Here is a 16,780-nt window from a genome sequence, read left to right as displayed (position 1 = left end):
GGGAACAAAGTTAAAAGACTCATGTAGTAATACTTGAACAAGAGCTCAGAAAAGCTGAGTGAGCACACTGCCTAAGATGCATTATCAGCCTTACAAAGCATGACTGAAAACCATCTGCCCTCTCGAAAGGCACGCACCAGAGGCATATGGCCTATAGGGATCTTTGTATTATTAGCCTGCCAATAATAACCTGTAGACTACAAAACAAACAGGAGCCGGGCGTGGCGGGCACGCTTGTAATCCCCGCGCTTGGGAGGCGGAGACAGGAAGATCGCACGGGTTCAAAGCCAGCTGCACTGGCTTAAGAGACCCTGTTTTCAAAATAATATATATTATTATATATATTATATTATATTATATATAATCCCATATATTATATATTATATTATATATTATATTATATATATAAAATAATATATATTATTTCAAATATATATATATATATATACAGGAGTGTAGCCCGGAGGTAGAAGGGTTTCCAGGAATCCCAGTACCACCAAAAAAAAAAAAAAGCAGGAAAGGCAGTTCTGTGGGGATCCCTTGGGTTCCTGTTATTACAGAGTATATGTGCACAACTTTTATACAGAGGGCAGAGCTTCCTTCACTTCATGGTAGCCCAGGAAGCGTAAACACTCAATCAGAGCCAACACACAAAGTACACCAGGAACACACAGGTCCCCACATCACAACAAGCAAATGTTCTAGGAAAAATACGTGTCTGTTTCTTCTTATTCTCAATTGTTAATTCTTAAGTGCTTCCTTGCCTAGCTCTTCTATCTTCCAGAAGTTTCCCTACTTTAAAGTTTCACTCAGAATTATTACACATACTTATAAGACAAATTTGGACATATCCTCCTTGAGTGGGAAAGTTATATGATATAGTCTGAAACAGGACCTTACTATACATAAAAACTTTGGGAGAAACTCAACTTTATTAGAAATAAAGCATCGTACCCTGTTCCTAGCAGTTACCGAAGTCAGCTTCTGAGAATCCTCAAACACTGAGTAGCTGATAGGCAGAGACACGTCATCCCAAAGTGCAGCCCTTGACAGGCAGCACTGACAGCAGCAGCAAGCTTGTTAGAGAGCCAAATTCCTGGGCCAGGCGTGGGGCACAGGCTTGGAATCCCAGCATTCAGGAGGCTGAGCAGGAGGATCACGGTTCCTGGATAGCCTCAGCTACTATGTAGTGAGGCCCTTCGCAACTCAGTGAGACTGTTTCAAATAAAGAATAAAAAATAGGGCAGGAGGTGTACCTCAGAGGTCAAATGCCCCTGGGTTCCATCCCTAGACCCCGAAAATTAAAAAAAAAAAAAGAATAAAATATAGGGCTGGGGCTCATAGGTAGGATGCCCCTGGGTTCCATTCTCAGAAAGAAAGTAAGTAAGTAAGTAAGAAAGAAAGGAAGGAAGAAAGAAAGAAATCTAAATCCCTGCGCCCCACATGGCCCTACAGAGTCCATGGGATAGAAAACAGAACTGTTTTTACAAGCCCTATAATTTTTTTTTTACGTTATGCTTACATTGGGAGGGCCCCTCACCTAATCAATGACTCAAACGCCTGTTCAAGGGCAAGAGCAGGAGTGGCTGCTCCAAAATCACTTGGGAACTATTACAAATCCAAACTACAAACCGTTGTAAACCCAAAGTACAAACGATGATAAACCCAGTCCTCTCCCTCTGTGTTCCAAGTCTGAGGGGGACTCGAGTGGGACTAGAGTCTCTGAGTGCCACTTCCCAGGTGGTGAGACTAGTGTCTCTGAGTGCCACTTCCCAGGTGAGCCTGATGCCCAAGAAGCTTAAAAATCAACGTCCTGCCAGGAAGCTGGGACAGGAAGATTGCAGGGTCAAGGCCGCCTCAGCAACTCAGCGAGACTGCTTCAAAACAATAAAACACAAAACAGGGATGGAGTGCAGTTGAGAGGCAGAGCACAGTGGGTTCAATCTCAATACAAAATGAACAGATGCTAGAGTCAAGGGCTAAGTGGGATACCCAGACAAGCAACATCAGCATCACCTAAGCACTTGTTAAAAATGAACAGATGCTAGAGCCAACAGCTCCCTAAGTGGGGTGCCCAGACCTAGAGCCAAAGGCTCCCTAAATGGGGTGCCCAGACAAGCAACATCAGCATCACCTAAGCGCCTGATAAACATTCTCAGGCACCAGCAGAGACCAAATTAGAATATCTGAGCGTGGGGTCCACCAATGTGTTTTATTAAATTCTACAGTTGGTTCTGACACATCATAAAATTTTAGAATCCATGTTTTAAGCGATTCATTCTGGACTAAGAATATGTCTTGGGAGACAGGAGGATTGCATGATCATGGAGAGCTGCAGCAATTTTGTGGTGCCCTCTGTAATTTACTGAAATCCTGTTTATAAAACATAAAACAGGACTGGGGATGTAGCTCAGAGGAAAAAAACGGCCCTAGTAGGTTCAGTCCCCAATCAATACCACACACACACCCCCAAAAATGCCAAATAAGCCCTCCCTGTGAGAAGAACAGAAAGAGGCAGAATTAACTTACATATCCAGAAAGAGCCCTGGAAATAGACAGTTGTTATTGGTCTCAGTGCCTTAACCACCCAGATATGCCCGAGCACATGCACCAGCACTGTGCTAAGGCCCAGCACACCCACTGGCAAACAGAAACGCCGCCCAGAAAGCACGCACTTCAAACACAAAAGGCAGTTAAAAGTTCACCATCAGAGGCCAGGAGAGAACACTTGTCCCTGGGAAGGTAAGACCAGACAAAAGGTTCAAAGGAAACAGCAGCAGTTGTTTAGGGCAGCCTGTGTCCCGGGTTTCGAGGTTCACAGCACTTACCACTTGCTCACTGCTATCTATGAAGGTAGCAGGATCCCTCCTCCCTCAGCACAAAGCAGGGACTGCTAAAGGGATAAAGGAAAGAAACAGATAAACCCCAACAGGGGTTCAGAACCTATACCCAACGCAATTCTGCCATTCACAGATACTTTTCACCCTAACAAGAAGACTGGGGGAATCATGTGTGCCCTGTCACACTTATTTCCCAGATCACTTTTCTTCAATACAATACAATCGATCGAATTCTGAGCATGTATTATACATAAAAAGTCAGTAACATTGCCTCTAAATATTAAGATATTACCATGACTCCTTATACAAAAGGATGATTATTACTTTCTGTGTAATTCTACAGTCAGTATAATGACTGTGGCTATTTCCAATTGCCTGAAGAAACTCAACGTGTTTTTAAAAGAGGTGCATGTTCAAAATTGACTAGTCCTGTTATTTTAAAAGACTGCCATCCACTCAAATTATCCCTACTAATGCCTCTAAATTAAGGCAGATGCAGCATTCTACGTTCCCCTCTTGACTTAAATGTCAGCGTGGATGGGGCTCTCTTCCTGCGCTCACGCAGGCACGGCACATGGCGATGGCACGGTAGGTCCAATGCCTGGGGTACACCTGTGCCCATTCTCTAGCATCTGGAGGATATACTTCAGAGGTTTACAGCTTCAGAGTTGTCCTAACTTACTTCTGAGTCACACTGTTAACACTTTTTTCCTTTTTAAGTACTAAGGATTGAACATCAGGGTGCTTTACCACTGACCTACATACTCAGCCCTTTTCTATTCTTTATGTACAAGGAACTGAACCCAGAGGATGCCACCCCTGAGCTATACTCCGCAGACCTAATTTATTTTTTATTTTGAAATGGGGTCTAAGCTGCTGAGGTCCTTGATAAATTGATGGGCCTGGCCTCGAACCTACAGTCCTCTCTCAGCCTCCCAAGGACTGTGATTACAGGTGTGCGCCACCACGCCCAGCCCTCTTTATTTTTTGAGACAGGGTTTAAGGCTGACCTCAAACTCGCAATCCTCTTGCCTTAGCCTATTAGTCATTTATAACTTATTCAAGTTCAAATTTTAGTAAAATTTTAGAAAACTGTTATAATGAAAAAATGCAGTGTACTTCACAATCTGAATAGTCTGCATTATAACAGTTTTCTAAGAGCATTGTGGAAGAAATCTCCAACTAACTGCGTAAGTCACTGAGCCAAACAGCGAGTAAAGACTGCGAAAGGCAGAAGGGCCGCAGGTATGAAGGTGAGTGCTGGGGCCGGGGCGGATCTAGCAGATCGCTGAGTATCCCTGCTACTTTCTGCCTCGCCTCGCCTACTCCTCCAGTCCTCCCTCCTTTCTCATTGGTCTTGTGTTTCCTCATCTCCAGAGAACGTCCCAGGGGTAAGGACACTAAAATGTCATCTACCCGTAGCTACCTCAATTTAGAAATGGAGAAAACTAAAATTCAGATAAGGCAAAGAACTTGTCTAAGATCACAAGCCTGAGTTTAAGAGCAGCTCTAGCCAACCTTCCCTCAAAACCTGCTGCCTTTAGAAATATATCTTCAAAGCTGGGTGTGGTGGTGCAGGCTTGTAATCCCCACGCTTGGGAGGCGAAGACAGGAGGATCACGCATGTTCGAAGCATGTTCGAAGCTAATATATATATATATTAGGTCTGGGAGTATAGCCCAGAGGGAGAAGGGTTTCCAGGAACCCTAGTACCACCAAGAAAGAAATATTTCTTCAAAAGATTCTGATACACTGTCCTTAAATTTTACTTTGCTACTAAAGTAAATTGAATGATAGTAATAATGCCACACACACTATTACTCAGATAATATACTCAAAACCGCACACATCTTCCCTACTAGCCACTAATAATAGTACTCCTTTTTTGCAGGGGACAGTGCTGGGGATTGAACCAAACAAGGAATTCTAGAAATATTAACGCTGTAGGAGTGAGTGGTTATGTTAGAAAGTAGTAATTAAAAGCAACTTTTGTATCTTTTGTAGTTTTCTGAATATTCTAAGATTTTCCAATAAATATCGTGTGATCAGAAATTTTTTCATTAAGAAATCAGATGTAAATTGTCAGTATGTAAGTAAGCCCGAGTTCTGCCACTGACACGGACCCGCCACAGCCACTCACTCACCTGCCTCGTTACACAAGGCTTTCAGGTCAGCGCCAACATATCCGTGAGCACTGTTTGCCAGCTGCAGCAGCTCGGATTTAGTGAGCACATGGGGCACCCTCTGAAGCAGTTTCTGGAGAATATCTAGCCGGTCCTGAGCATTAGGAACACCAATCTCAATCTCTTTATCAAATCGTCCAGGTCTTCGGAGTGCAGAATCCAATGCTTGAGGGCGATTTGTGGCCCCAAGCACTAACACCTGTCCTTCACTTCCTTCCTAGTAAGATAAAAATTACAGATTTTTTTAAGTTAAAAAAAAAAAAAAAAAGAGGCAGACACTGGCTATACAGACAAGAATGAATGGAACTATCCAGACTATTGAGTCCTAACCTCTACCTACAATTATTTAATTTTGTTTATAACTGGACTTTATTACACATCCATTGTTTTTATTACATACTTTTTAAAGTTTAGCCGAAGTGCTCCTCCCCCTACAAAGTTTTCGAATATTAACCTCGCTGTCTATTATAAACAATATTTCTCTCGCTTCTACCATCTTAACTTAAAATGTAAAGTTCTACTGTAGAGTTGTTTTGTCTCTTCCTCAACTTAGAAGCAAAGATTATGACCTATATATTATTCACATACAACAAGGAATGAACTGTTTTCTTTATAATTTTAATTCTTTACAATTTTAGTTTTATTTTATATTTTAATATACATAACATAATCAATATCCAAGTATTGGTCACCTTTGCACACTTAAGGAATTTTCCTTCTGAAAGTGGTATTAAGAATAAATGATAAAGAATTGTAATCAAGACCAGCCACCTGTACACATTACCCAGTATTTTATTCAGCTGACCCAAGAGTTACCTCCTGGAGAGCAGCACAACTGGAGTATGATTTCCAGAAGACTCAACCTAATCACTTACACTAAATGCACAATAGAAAGTGCATGGACTAGTATCAATCTATGGAATAGGAATTTACAACCAGACAGGGCCCCGTATATATTTTCAGCCTAAAACACTGCTGTGTCTGCCCAGCCCACCCCGAAAGGCAAGAGCCTCAGTCCATGGCAGCTTCTGTGGGAGACTGAGACCTCCCAAACTGAGCCTTCCAGGCATCCCTCTGCCCCAAGCTCTTCCATCACAATGTGGCGATCTGCATCTGCCTTGAGGGCGGAGTTACGGTGTGCTTCACAATTCACACCCTCCTGACTGAATGCCACGCATACACACAATTTTCACATGTTCAGTGTCTACCAGTAGGCAATAAAACTAAAAACTCTATCTCATTTTTTACTGTGCAAAAGGGGGCACAGGACTACATATTTTCTAAAATTTATTTTGATTCTAAAATAGGATTCCAAGAACTTCAGTTATTTACAACCGCGCCTATGAAGTACATTTTTCTGCTTAAAAGATGTTAAGACTCTAAGAGAATTCTTCATTGCAGTTGATAATAGTTCTTCTTTCATAATTAGTATGTCATTTTTATTAATGCAAAAATACACAATATCAGAATCTGGTAGTAAGAATGAGTTATATTAACACATTTTTTATTATTCTCTTTCACTTACCTAGCACAAAGCCTGAAAAGCAATTTACATGAGTAATAAATCTTACTCATGAAATATTCTGATATCTCCTAAAACTGAATGCTAAATCTTTCTAATTGATTTCTGCCTCAGTTAATATAACCTATCACAAAGGAAATTCACCATGCTATAATTATTTAACATGCTAGACAAATATGCCAGGTTACACTGTCCTAGCAATTTCTAAGTAATCTACCAAAACAAATGACTTTCTGAGTCTTACCCTAGTATCTATGCTTGATGCTTCCCTTATCCTAGAATACCCAAAGACGCAGACACACTCAGTAGTTTTTGCTCCTAAACAAATATTACTAAGCAGCAACCCCTTCCTACACAGATACTAGTGCTATACTTACTGAGCCAATGCCATCCATCAGTGTTAAGAGTGAAGCTACAACTCTTTTTTCTACTTCATTCTGAGCTCCTTCTCTTTTAGGGCAAAGTGCATCTAGCTCATCAATAAAAATAATTGATGGGTGCCTAAAAACAAACAGGTAAAATGAAATCTCTAATTTACATTTAATTCTAAGTTTCAGTTCAATTTTCTCAAACACAACATACCAAATTTAGAATTTACTTCATAGTATTGCATACAAAAGCATTAGTATGTCAAGCTAAACAACCTAATCTAGCCCAAAATTCTTCAACTCACCAAACTCACATTACAGCCTACTGCCCTCATTGAAAGGCAGAGTACTGACAGAGTTTATTGCCCGGTAGAACTCGCTAATGCCCACTAACTTGTTAACCTAGATCAATTCAGAAGCTAAGGTAAGAAATTTCCAAAAGTAGGTTTAAAACCTAAAAACTATAAACGCCTTTTCTTTAAGCCTAATAAAAGAACTTTCAATATGACCAATTCTGTCATAAAATTTTGCCAGGTACAGTAGATGCATATGTAACCCCAGTACTTGAGAGGCTAAGACAGGAGGATCTCGGGTTCGAGGCCAACATCTGGTAATTTACTAAGACTTTCTTTTCTTTTGGTAGTACTGGGGATTAAGCCCAGGAGTGTTTTATCTCTGACCTATACCCTCAGCCCCTGTTCTGTTTTTGAAACAAGGTCTCAATAAGTTGCTGAGGGCCTTGCTAAACTGCTAAGGCTGGCCTAGAACCTGTAATCCTCCCTTCTCAGTCTCCTAAGTACTAGGATTACAACTGTGTACCACCAGACTGGCTCTGAGACACTACTCCAAAAGTAGGTTTAAAAAAAAATGTACTAGAGATGTAGCTTAGTGGGACAACACCTCTGGGTTCAATCCCCAGTACCACACACACTTTAAAAAAAGACGAATTCTCTCAAGAGAGAAACCACAACTACCGTCAACATAACATTAAAAACATACTAAACAGTAAGGTACATCACATTCTCAAATTTTTGGTATTAGGACTACAAACTGCTTATTTCATCTACCACTGAGGGGAAAAAAACATTTAAAATGAGGGCACCAAGTACTGTGTGAATGTATGCCATTGGTAATATAATCCACATTATAATGTGAAACTAGAGTGTACCAATAAAAAAAAAATCAAAAGAAAAAAAGAAAAAAGAATTATTATTAAAAAATAAGAACCAAGCCGGGCATGCTGGCGCACGCTTGTAATCCCAGCGCTCAGGAGGCTGAGACAGGAGGATCGCACAGGTTCAAAGCCAGCTTCAGCTACTTAGTGAGGCTCTCAGCAACTTAGTGAGACCCTGTTTCCAAATAAAATATAAAATAGGTCTGGGAGCATAGCCCAGGGGTAGGAAACCCCTGGGTTCCATCCCAGCACCAAAAAAAGAAAAAAACTTGTAAAAATGACAGTTCTTTAATAAAAAAGAATGATATATCAAAACAGTAGTAAATATACAGCCAAGTTATAAATATTAGACCATTTATGAACCCTATTCTAATACTGTAATACAACAATGTAGCCGAAATTCAAAAATAATAACTTTTAAAAAGCAAAAGATTTGTCCCTTTGAAACATGATGTAACAAAGAAGACAAGCCTTCAAAAACACTACCTACCAACACACTCAATACACTCGCCATGCCTAGGCAATCCAAGGAAACCCAGACCCGTATCTTAATGCCTCCTACTCATCACACAGCACTGTCTTTAACTGCTTCTTACCTACTTTAATTACTCATTCGTCAAACCTCCTAAACAACATCAGATAGCAGATTATACGTAATTTTAGTAAATCTATAATCTACTCCTGGAGCTGTCACTACTTTTTGTGTAACTCTTTATGCTTTGTATAAAGTGTTACTCTCCTACTTTGATTCAAATAGCTTTGATCATTAGTTCTGAAACAAAAAAATAAAGAAGCTGCCAGGTGTGGTGGTGCACCTGGCAGGCTGAGACTGGAGGATGGCAGGTTCAAGGTCAGCCTTAGCAACTCAGTGAGACACTACTTCAAAATAAAAAATAAAAAGGGCTAAGGGTATAGTTCAGGGATAGGATAGATTCAATCCCCAGTACCACAAAAAATAAAAATGAAGAATACCGTAGAGTGGCTTCAGCAAATATTTGACGCAATTTTGCTTCAGTCTCACCATAGAATCTGTAACAAATAAAAAAACATTTAAGGACCATTTCTTAGTGCTTAAAGCTTTGTTTATAAAAGCTAGTCTAACTTTTTGAATATTTCTACAATACTTAAAATTACTTTCCAAATTTAATTTGTATATATTAACATAAGAAATTCAAACTATTCCAAGGAATGAAATGCCTAGGCAGAATACTGTGCTGCCATTTTTAAAAGCACCATTAGAGAAGTCCATTTAGTAATATTAAGCTTAGTTGAGTGAGTCATGCACCTACTTGCTTATAATTTCAGGACCATTAATTACAGAAACATAGGCTCCAACTTCATTAGCAATAGCTCTGGCAATCATTGTCTTCCCAGTACCTGGAGGGCCATAAAGTAACACGCCCCTAGGGGCTGGAATTCCTACAAGAAAAAAAAGCATACAACACTGAATTCAACATTACTAGGATTCTTATAAAGGCTGTCACATCTTCAAATATGAGTTATGAATGTAAATTAATTTTGCATCACAAAATTAAAGACTAAGATTTTCTCCCCAACCTCCGAAGAGATGTATTAGTCATACCAAAACTGATTCCCAGCAATGACACCTCCTTTCTATCTGTAGACCACAAAGCAGGGGATGCTGGTAAAATACTGGATACCCCCACTAGGGCAATGTCCACACTGCTGCCATGCCACATTCCACACAGCACAATTCAGTAATCAAAATACAAAGCCAGCCATCAGGCACAGATAAAACAAGCCACTGTCGGGTGTAGTGGTGCACGCTTGTAATCCCCGTGCTTGGGAGGCGAAGACAGGAGGATTGCGCAGGTTCGAAGCCAGCCACGCTGGCTTAAGAGACCCTGTTTCCAAATAAAAATATAAAAAAATAGGTCTGGGAGTGTAGCCCGGAAGTAGAAGGGTTTCCAGGAACCCTAGTACCACCAAAAAAAAAAAAAAAAGCCACTAATCCCGATTTCCTTCCTACTAGTCATCTTGCAGAAGATAAAAATATTACCACAAATTATAAACCCAAGGACTGCTTTTGTAAAGACTCATGAAGAAATAAACAGAAAGATGGAGTGCACCAAATATTACAAAGGATCTGGGCAGCAACCAGCCAGAGGAAGCTGTGTTTGCTAGTCAAGTTACTCCCATAACTTCTTGCTTCAATGCAGAGATCAGCATACAGCTACATTTCCTAACAAAGTGTCATCCAACCTATGTGAGTGCTTGATTTACTTTAGTTATTACAGCTACCTATGAAGTCAAAATATAGATCCGATACAAACAACTTGCTATATGCTATTGCGAGACAAGGCTGCCACCAATACACATTACAACCCGGAGTCCAAGCAGAGAATGGCCCACTTCACTGCACTGGCATTTCCCAAAGCAACTAACACCTTATACCATTACCGCTCATTCAGAAAACAAAGGCACAAATAGAGGGTGGCCCACCATTAGACAAAACTGGCCGACTGCTTTTTAGTTTGAATTTAATACTTCTGGGTACAATAAAGTGAAGATATCATACCATAACTCTTGAAAAGTTCAGGCTGCTTGAGAGGCAATTCGATCATTTCTCTAATTGCTTTCAGCTGACTATTTAAGCCTCCTATCATGTCATAAGTTACTTTGATTAGGCCATCTTGCTCTTTTGAATTTGTACGGATCTTTGTAAGATTGACTCTTGTTGTGGAAGAAATAAAATAGAAAGTATCTGTATTGCACATTGCTCCAGGGCTGGCTGACTTTAGCAGTCCCTCTTCATTGACAAGCTGTTTACTTCCTTCTCTGGCAGGTTCAAAACTACATTTAAGACCGGAGCCTTCCTCTAACTCCAGCCCGCCGCCATCTCCAACGCTCTGTGCCCCGTCCAGTGACACGTCCCTAGCTTTACTTATGCTTCTGTCTTCAGCAGGCCTGCAAGGAGTACTTCTTGAAGCTGGACTCCTGGGCTCCTCCAGGTCCAGCTGGCTTAGCTGGAAGGATATGTCCTGGTTACTGGTTTCCATACGGGATCGTTCAGAGGCCATTCCCTGGGCGTCCGTGTCTGAGTCACTCTGAGGTCTTCCTAATATCATGCCATCTGCCCCTTTCACTTGTAACACTTGTAATTTGCACAGTCGTCCATAAAAGGTACAATACAGAAAGTTGCCTGGTAAAACAATCTTGCCATCTAGAAAACAATTTATTAAATACACGTTAGAGGTGCCTCATTAACGCAATAGGTAGCGCATCAGTCTCATAAATACACATTAGTACAATTTTACTATCAGCTTAATGGTTTTTATTTGTTTTTGTATGTGTGGTACTGGGGATTGGACCTTACCTCCGGCCCTTTCTTCTGTTTGGAAATGGTCTTGGTAGGTCAGAGTCTCACTATGGTGCTAAGGCTGTCCTCAAACCTGCAATCCTCCTGTCTCAACCTCCAAGTACTGGGATTACAGGGATGCACTACCATGCCTGGCCAGTTTTAATGTTTCAATAGCAACTTACTTGCTGTTACCTAAGCTACAACTGAAGAGACTAAATTAAAGCCAAGTGTACTAACAAAGTAAATTTTGTCATGAAAAAAGAGGGCCTTGCTAGGTGTGGTGGCACAGGCCTATCATCCCAGGTACACGAAGGCTGGCAGAAAATCTCAAGTGAGTGTGTATTCATTCGAGTCACCCCTCCATGCCAGTCTGGTATGGAGCTGTACCTATCCTCTGTATTTCTATCTTTTAATAAACTTCTTTAAACCTTAAAAAAAAAAAAAAAAAGAAAATCTCAAGTGAGGCCAACTGGGCAACTCAATGAGATTCTTCTCAAAATAAAAACCATCTTAGAAAGGACTAAGCATATAAGCTCACTGGTAGAATGCTTGCATATCATACATGAGGCCCTTGGGGCTGATCTCCAGCATATCTGAAAAGCAAAAAGGATAAAGAGAAAAGCAGAGGACAAATAGTTCCTTGTGATATAGCCTTAGCTATAGACAGAAAAGATGGTTCTTTCAAATTCTCTACACTCAAGAGCTCGAAGAGTCTATCAAGCCCATCCATAAACAGCCAGCAATGTGTGCTTATGTGTGCCAATAAGCTCCCATAAAATGGACGCCTAAACCAACACTCAACGTAATGTCTCTCACTAGGAGGAGCAAAAGCGCAAAGGTTAAAAGTCTGACTTTTTCACGTAGACTCTCAATTTGCTGAGAAAAGTAATACAGTCCTGCCTCAAAAAAATATTAATTCATTGAGGGGACTAATTTTTAAACTATTGTAAAGGAAGCAATTATGTTTATAAGACCTCAAAAATACTTTGCTACTGCTTGCTGCTTAAACTTTAAGAAAACGATTTAAAATATTAGTCTCACCTAGTTTTCTGAGAATACAAGAAGTCAGTTCTTCTTCATTAATTTCCCTATCTTTGTCACTATAAAAAAAGGGGATAAAAATCAACATTAGGTACACCAGAAACTCACTGCGGTATAAAATGATAAACACAGTTATGGTCAAAAGCCCTAAACAAAAGAACAGTTTGCAATCTAAGGAAGAAGAGGCTTATACAATTACGAAATAACTTAAACTTTTCAGATATTTCTTATAGCCAGGAAAGTATCGTTTGCAATTTGCTGTTTTAGAGGCCTAAATCAGTATTCTTCAAAATATAAGGTACTATCCGTTAGTGTCATTAAATAATTTGTCAGACCCATCCGGCACCTCACGTCAAGCCGGGCGTGGTGGCGCACGCTTGTCATCCCAGCATTTGGGAGGCTGAGACCGGAGGATCACAGTTCGTGGACAGCCTCATCTACTTAGTGAGGCCCTCCGTAACTTAGTGAGACCCTGTTTCATAATAAAGAATAAAAAACAGGCAGGGTATGTAGCTCAGAGGTCAAATATCCCGGGGTTTCATCCCCAAACCCGCCAAAAAAAAAAAAAAAAAAAAGAAAAGAAAAGCCATGTCAGACTCTTATTAAAGTTTAAAAAAAACTTTAAAAAATTTATTAAAGAAATGTCAGAGAACACTACACACAGAAAGGGTAAATAAATACTGCTTTGTAAAACATTACTTTTTCACATACACATATACATGCATGCATGTATATGAATCTACGGGTATATGTATATGGTAAATCATAGAAATATATTGTGTCATAGTTAAAGACATTTAAATGGCACTATTCTAAAGTAATCACTCTTTTTGCGACTCTGCCTAGCTTAGAGAAAGGCTTTTATTTATAGCTGACTCCATTTCTTTTGTATAATTTATAACTTATCCCTTCAAGAAAATTAGGTCCTATACAGTATGTTACCTGAAGAAGAAGCAGGGTAAAGTGAGAATAACTGCAATGAAAGTTTAACCTGGAAAAAATAGACTATGAGAAAGAAAAAGGATCCCTTCTTTGCAACGATAACTGTCTTCCAGGAGAGCTGCCTGCTGGGGGCACGGAGAAGGCATGCCTAACTACCCCAGCACTTGTGAGGAAGCCTTCCCTTGAACAGGTGTCAAAACACGAGCATTTCTCCCTCCTCCATGTTTAAGTACGCTGTGTATAAGCAGCAGAAAGAATGACAGCTGTCCAGTTGTCAGTGACCAGCGCAGGCAAATACAGGTTAGTGCAAGGAGAGGCTTATCAACAAGCCCATGTGCTCAAAATCTAAACTGTTTCTCGAATCATCAATCCTAATTACCCATGGATGCTACATTTGCAAATCCACCTACTCACTATTTCTACCCAAGTCAATATAAGAGTATTTAAAGGTCACTACTGGTTATTACCAGAGGAGCAAAACATTGGGGTCGCCAACATCCATGCTGTCAGGCGAGGCAGAATGAAGCAACTCCTGCCTCCCGACGTCGGCTCCCATCCAGAGGTGATGGAGGACAGAGAGGGTGGAGGGGTGTGTGGTGCAGGGCAAGGAGCTCCAGCCTGAGGCCCTGCAGGGAGGGCGCCCGACCCAGGCCCAGGCAGGTCCATGATGCCTCTAACCCTCCACAGGAAATAGTTTCCAGAATGAGTTGCTTTCAAAATTTGCGATTACAATCTATTTAAGATATGCATACCTAGGTATATATTTTCCCCAGGAACAATGGTTCCGTGTTTGCTAATAGCACAAAGTGACTTTAATGATAAGTACTGCAAATAAACAATGACAACTGATTCTCTGGAGAGTGAGGAAAGAAACAGAACAGGAAGAGAATTTCATGAACCAGGCACGTATGTGAACTACTGAGGAAATCTTGCATATCTCCTTAAATGCCTACACTTACTCTGGATATACAGTTCTGAATTAAACTAGGCTCAAACTGTTTTACTCATTAACCTCTGAGAGATATTTATACATGTAAGTACAGCAGAAGTACTCAAACCAGTTTTGCACTTAAAAAAATGGGTGCAGATAAAAGTATTTCCACCAGAAGGAGCTCCAACATTACTAATAAAATGTTTCAGTTTCAACTAAAAATGCAAGCAGATTAAAATTATTGATTTTACTAAATGGAAGTTAACTTTCCTGTCTACATTCTGTGGCCGTATTTTAAAATATAAGTTTTTAAAAGATAAAAGTTTAAAAGCAAAGATTCCATTTAAAAAATATGTAGCCCTGTATAGACCCAAGACTGCTGCGCCCTCAAGTGGTTAGACTATTTTATAGTCGTTGCTAAATTCAACCAACTGATTACCTTAGCACTGTTTACAGACATAATGGGATGATTAATCTGCTTGAAATGTGCCAAAATTCAAGTTTGGAATTTTAAGAGAGAAAAAAAATTAAACTCAAGCTGATGACTAGAAAATGGTTTGTGATTCTTACATGTAAACAGATTCCCAAAACTATGAAGATTTGTGCAAACTAGGTCAAAATCCTATCTGATATGGACTATCCAAAAGGCTGGTGGTACACCTCAGTGCTGGTTGACTCAGTTAGCCTTCAGTGAAGGAACACTTACAACTCTGAGATTAATGACCCTTTGTTTTTCTAAGCTGAATAACAGTAACACATGTAATCAGGTGCTTTGCTGGAGCATTCTTAAATAAAACTTATTTTTTGTATACTCACAGTAAGCTATTCCCTTCTTTACAACTCCTTAGAGTTGGTAAAATGTCCTGATGACACTGCAAGCCAAAATGAAAAACACTGCTAACAATTCATCAGTACTAATTCCTTTCATCTAGGAGTCAGAGTGCACTCTAATCACGGGACATGAGAGTGCCTGGCCCGTAGTCACATCATGTTCACCTAGCTTATAATGTCTCGTGGAGCAGCTAATCCCACGTGTGGCCGTGGAACACTAAACATATGTAATCCAAGCTGAAATGTGCTATAACATACACACTGGATTTTGACAAGTTTGAAAAAAAGGGATGAAAACATATTAGTAACTTTTGCATGTTATACATGTTATATACATGTTAAAATAAAATTTTACACAGACTAGATAAATAATATATACTGTTACAATTCATTTACCCATTTCTCTTTACTATTTAAATATGGCTACTAGAAAATGTAAAATGACACGTGGACTCTTGTTCGTGACTCTCACATCTCTACAGGGCATCACTGATCCAGACAATCAGCAAAGAAAAGAACCAAACCTCAGGGCCAAGTCCATCTCCTGGGCCTGCAGCACAGCACCCACAAGAGGCTGCACCCGGATGGCGTCGCCAGCCCGCACTCCCACATTCTTCTGGGCCACTTCACTCAGGCCCACCTTGCCGCCAGGGAAGCCCGCCACAGGCCACGCTGTGTACACCTGTCCAGACAGAGCAGTAAGCACGTTAGAGAACCAGTGCTCCTTATCAACTGTAAGGCAGGAGGCTAGCTAGGCCCAGGGAAGCAGTTGGACCAGCAAAGCACAGTCCCTACTCTAAAGCTGTCATAATCTGACCCAAATTGTGTTAAGAAAAGTTGCACTTAGAAAAAATATAATAAAATACTCAGGTCCACAAAATATAAGTTATTTTAACAAATATTACATCCTTTTGTGAAAACAAGGAGTGAGCTCACAGTGAAGATGGCAGGAGATTCAAACAGTAGAGTCAGGAAAAGAGACAAACATACCACAGGTGGTTAGGAGAAAATGAATAAAACACTGAAAGCAAGAAATCTGTAAAGTCATCCTGCCTGGAACTTAAACTACATCCAGGAAATAGAGACAGAGCACGAGAGCTTCCCCAAAACCAGACTCTCATGACATTAAACGTTCAGGGAGAGATCAAAGGTTTCTGGTGTGACATCATGTATTATGGTCCTCTCTTCCACAAGACATGGAAAAGGATCTTTAGAAGCACACAGTAAGACCAGAATGACATAAAGAAGGGGAAGGGTGGCATCAGGAGACAAGTAATTTCAAAACACTTCTAGATGCCTGGGGAAGAGAGGAGCAAGAGAGGAAGCCATAGCAGCGGCAGGGCTGGAGTGGGGAGAAAGCCAGCCACACGACTGCAAATCCAAGGAAGGTCTGGGTGTGAGTCTCAGCTATGAAGAATGGCAGCACGGACAGGACCAGCTGAAAACAGGAGAAATGATCAAATATTTGTATCAAGAGCAGGTGCCCTGCTAACCCCCAAATAACATTTCTGCAGAGAAATATAACCAACAGGCTTGAAGAAATAGAGCCAAAGGGTATGTGTCATCATGTCCCTGAAGGAAAGGCCTCTCTCAGTATGACCCCTGAGAAGCCATGCACCAAAGAGC

At 40.5% G+C, this 16,780-nt stretch overlaps 1 protein-coding gene across 1 annotated transcript in view; it reads right to left on the bottom strand.

The window, feature by feature from the left end:
- The window catches only part of AFG2A (AFG2 AAA ATPase homolog A), a gene marked incomplete at both ends in the record, with an annotated part of 166,898 nt that overhangs the window by 147,155 nt on the left and 2,963 nt on the right, over positions 1-16,780 (bottom strand). The window contains 7 exons of the mRNA XM_080697828.1: positions 4,985-5,240; positions 6,923-7,046; positions 9,060-9,116; positions 9,377-9,506; positions 10,627-11,271; positions 12,451-12,509; positions 15,679-15,836. Of these exons, the coding sequence (XP_080553954.1) occupies positions 4,985-5,240; positions 6,923-7,046; positions 9,060-9,116; positions 9,377-9,506; positions 10,627-11,271; positions 12,451-12,509; positions 15,679-15,836 (1,429 nt within the window). The remainder of the gene's footprint in view (positions 1-4,984; positions 5,241-6,922; positions 7,047-9,059; positions 9,117-9,376; positions 9,507-10,626; positions 11,272-12,450; positions 12,510-15,678; positions 15,837-16,780) is intronic.

Source organism: Muscardinus avellanarius, assembly GCF_963383645.1.
Source record: "Muscardinus avellanarius genome assembly, chromosome: 6".
NCBI lineage: Eukaryota > Metazoa > Chordata > Mammalia > Rodentia > Gliridae > Muscardinus > Muscardinus avellanarius.
Note: the sequence above shows the minus strand (reverse complement) of the source record. Positions and strands in the feature narration are given on the sequence as shown.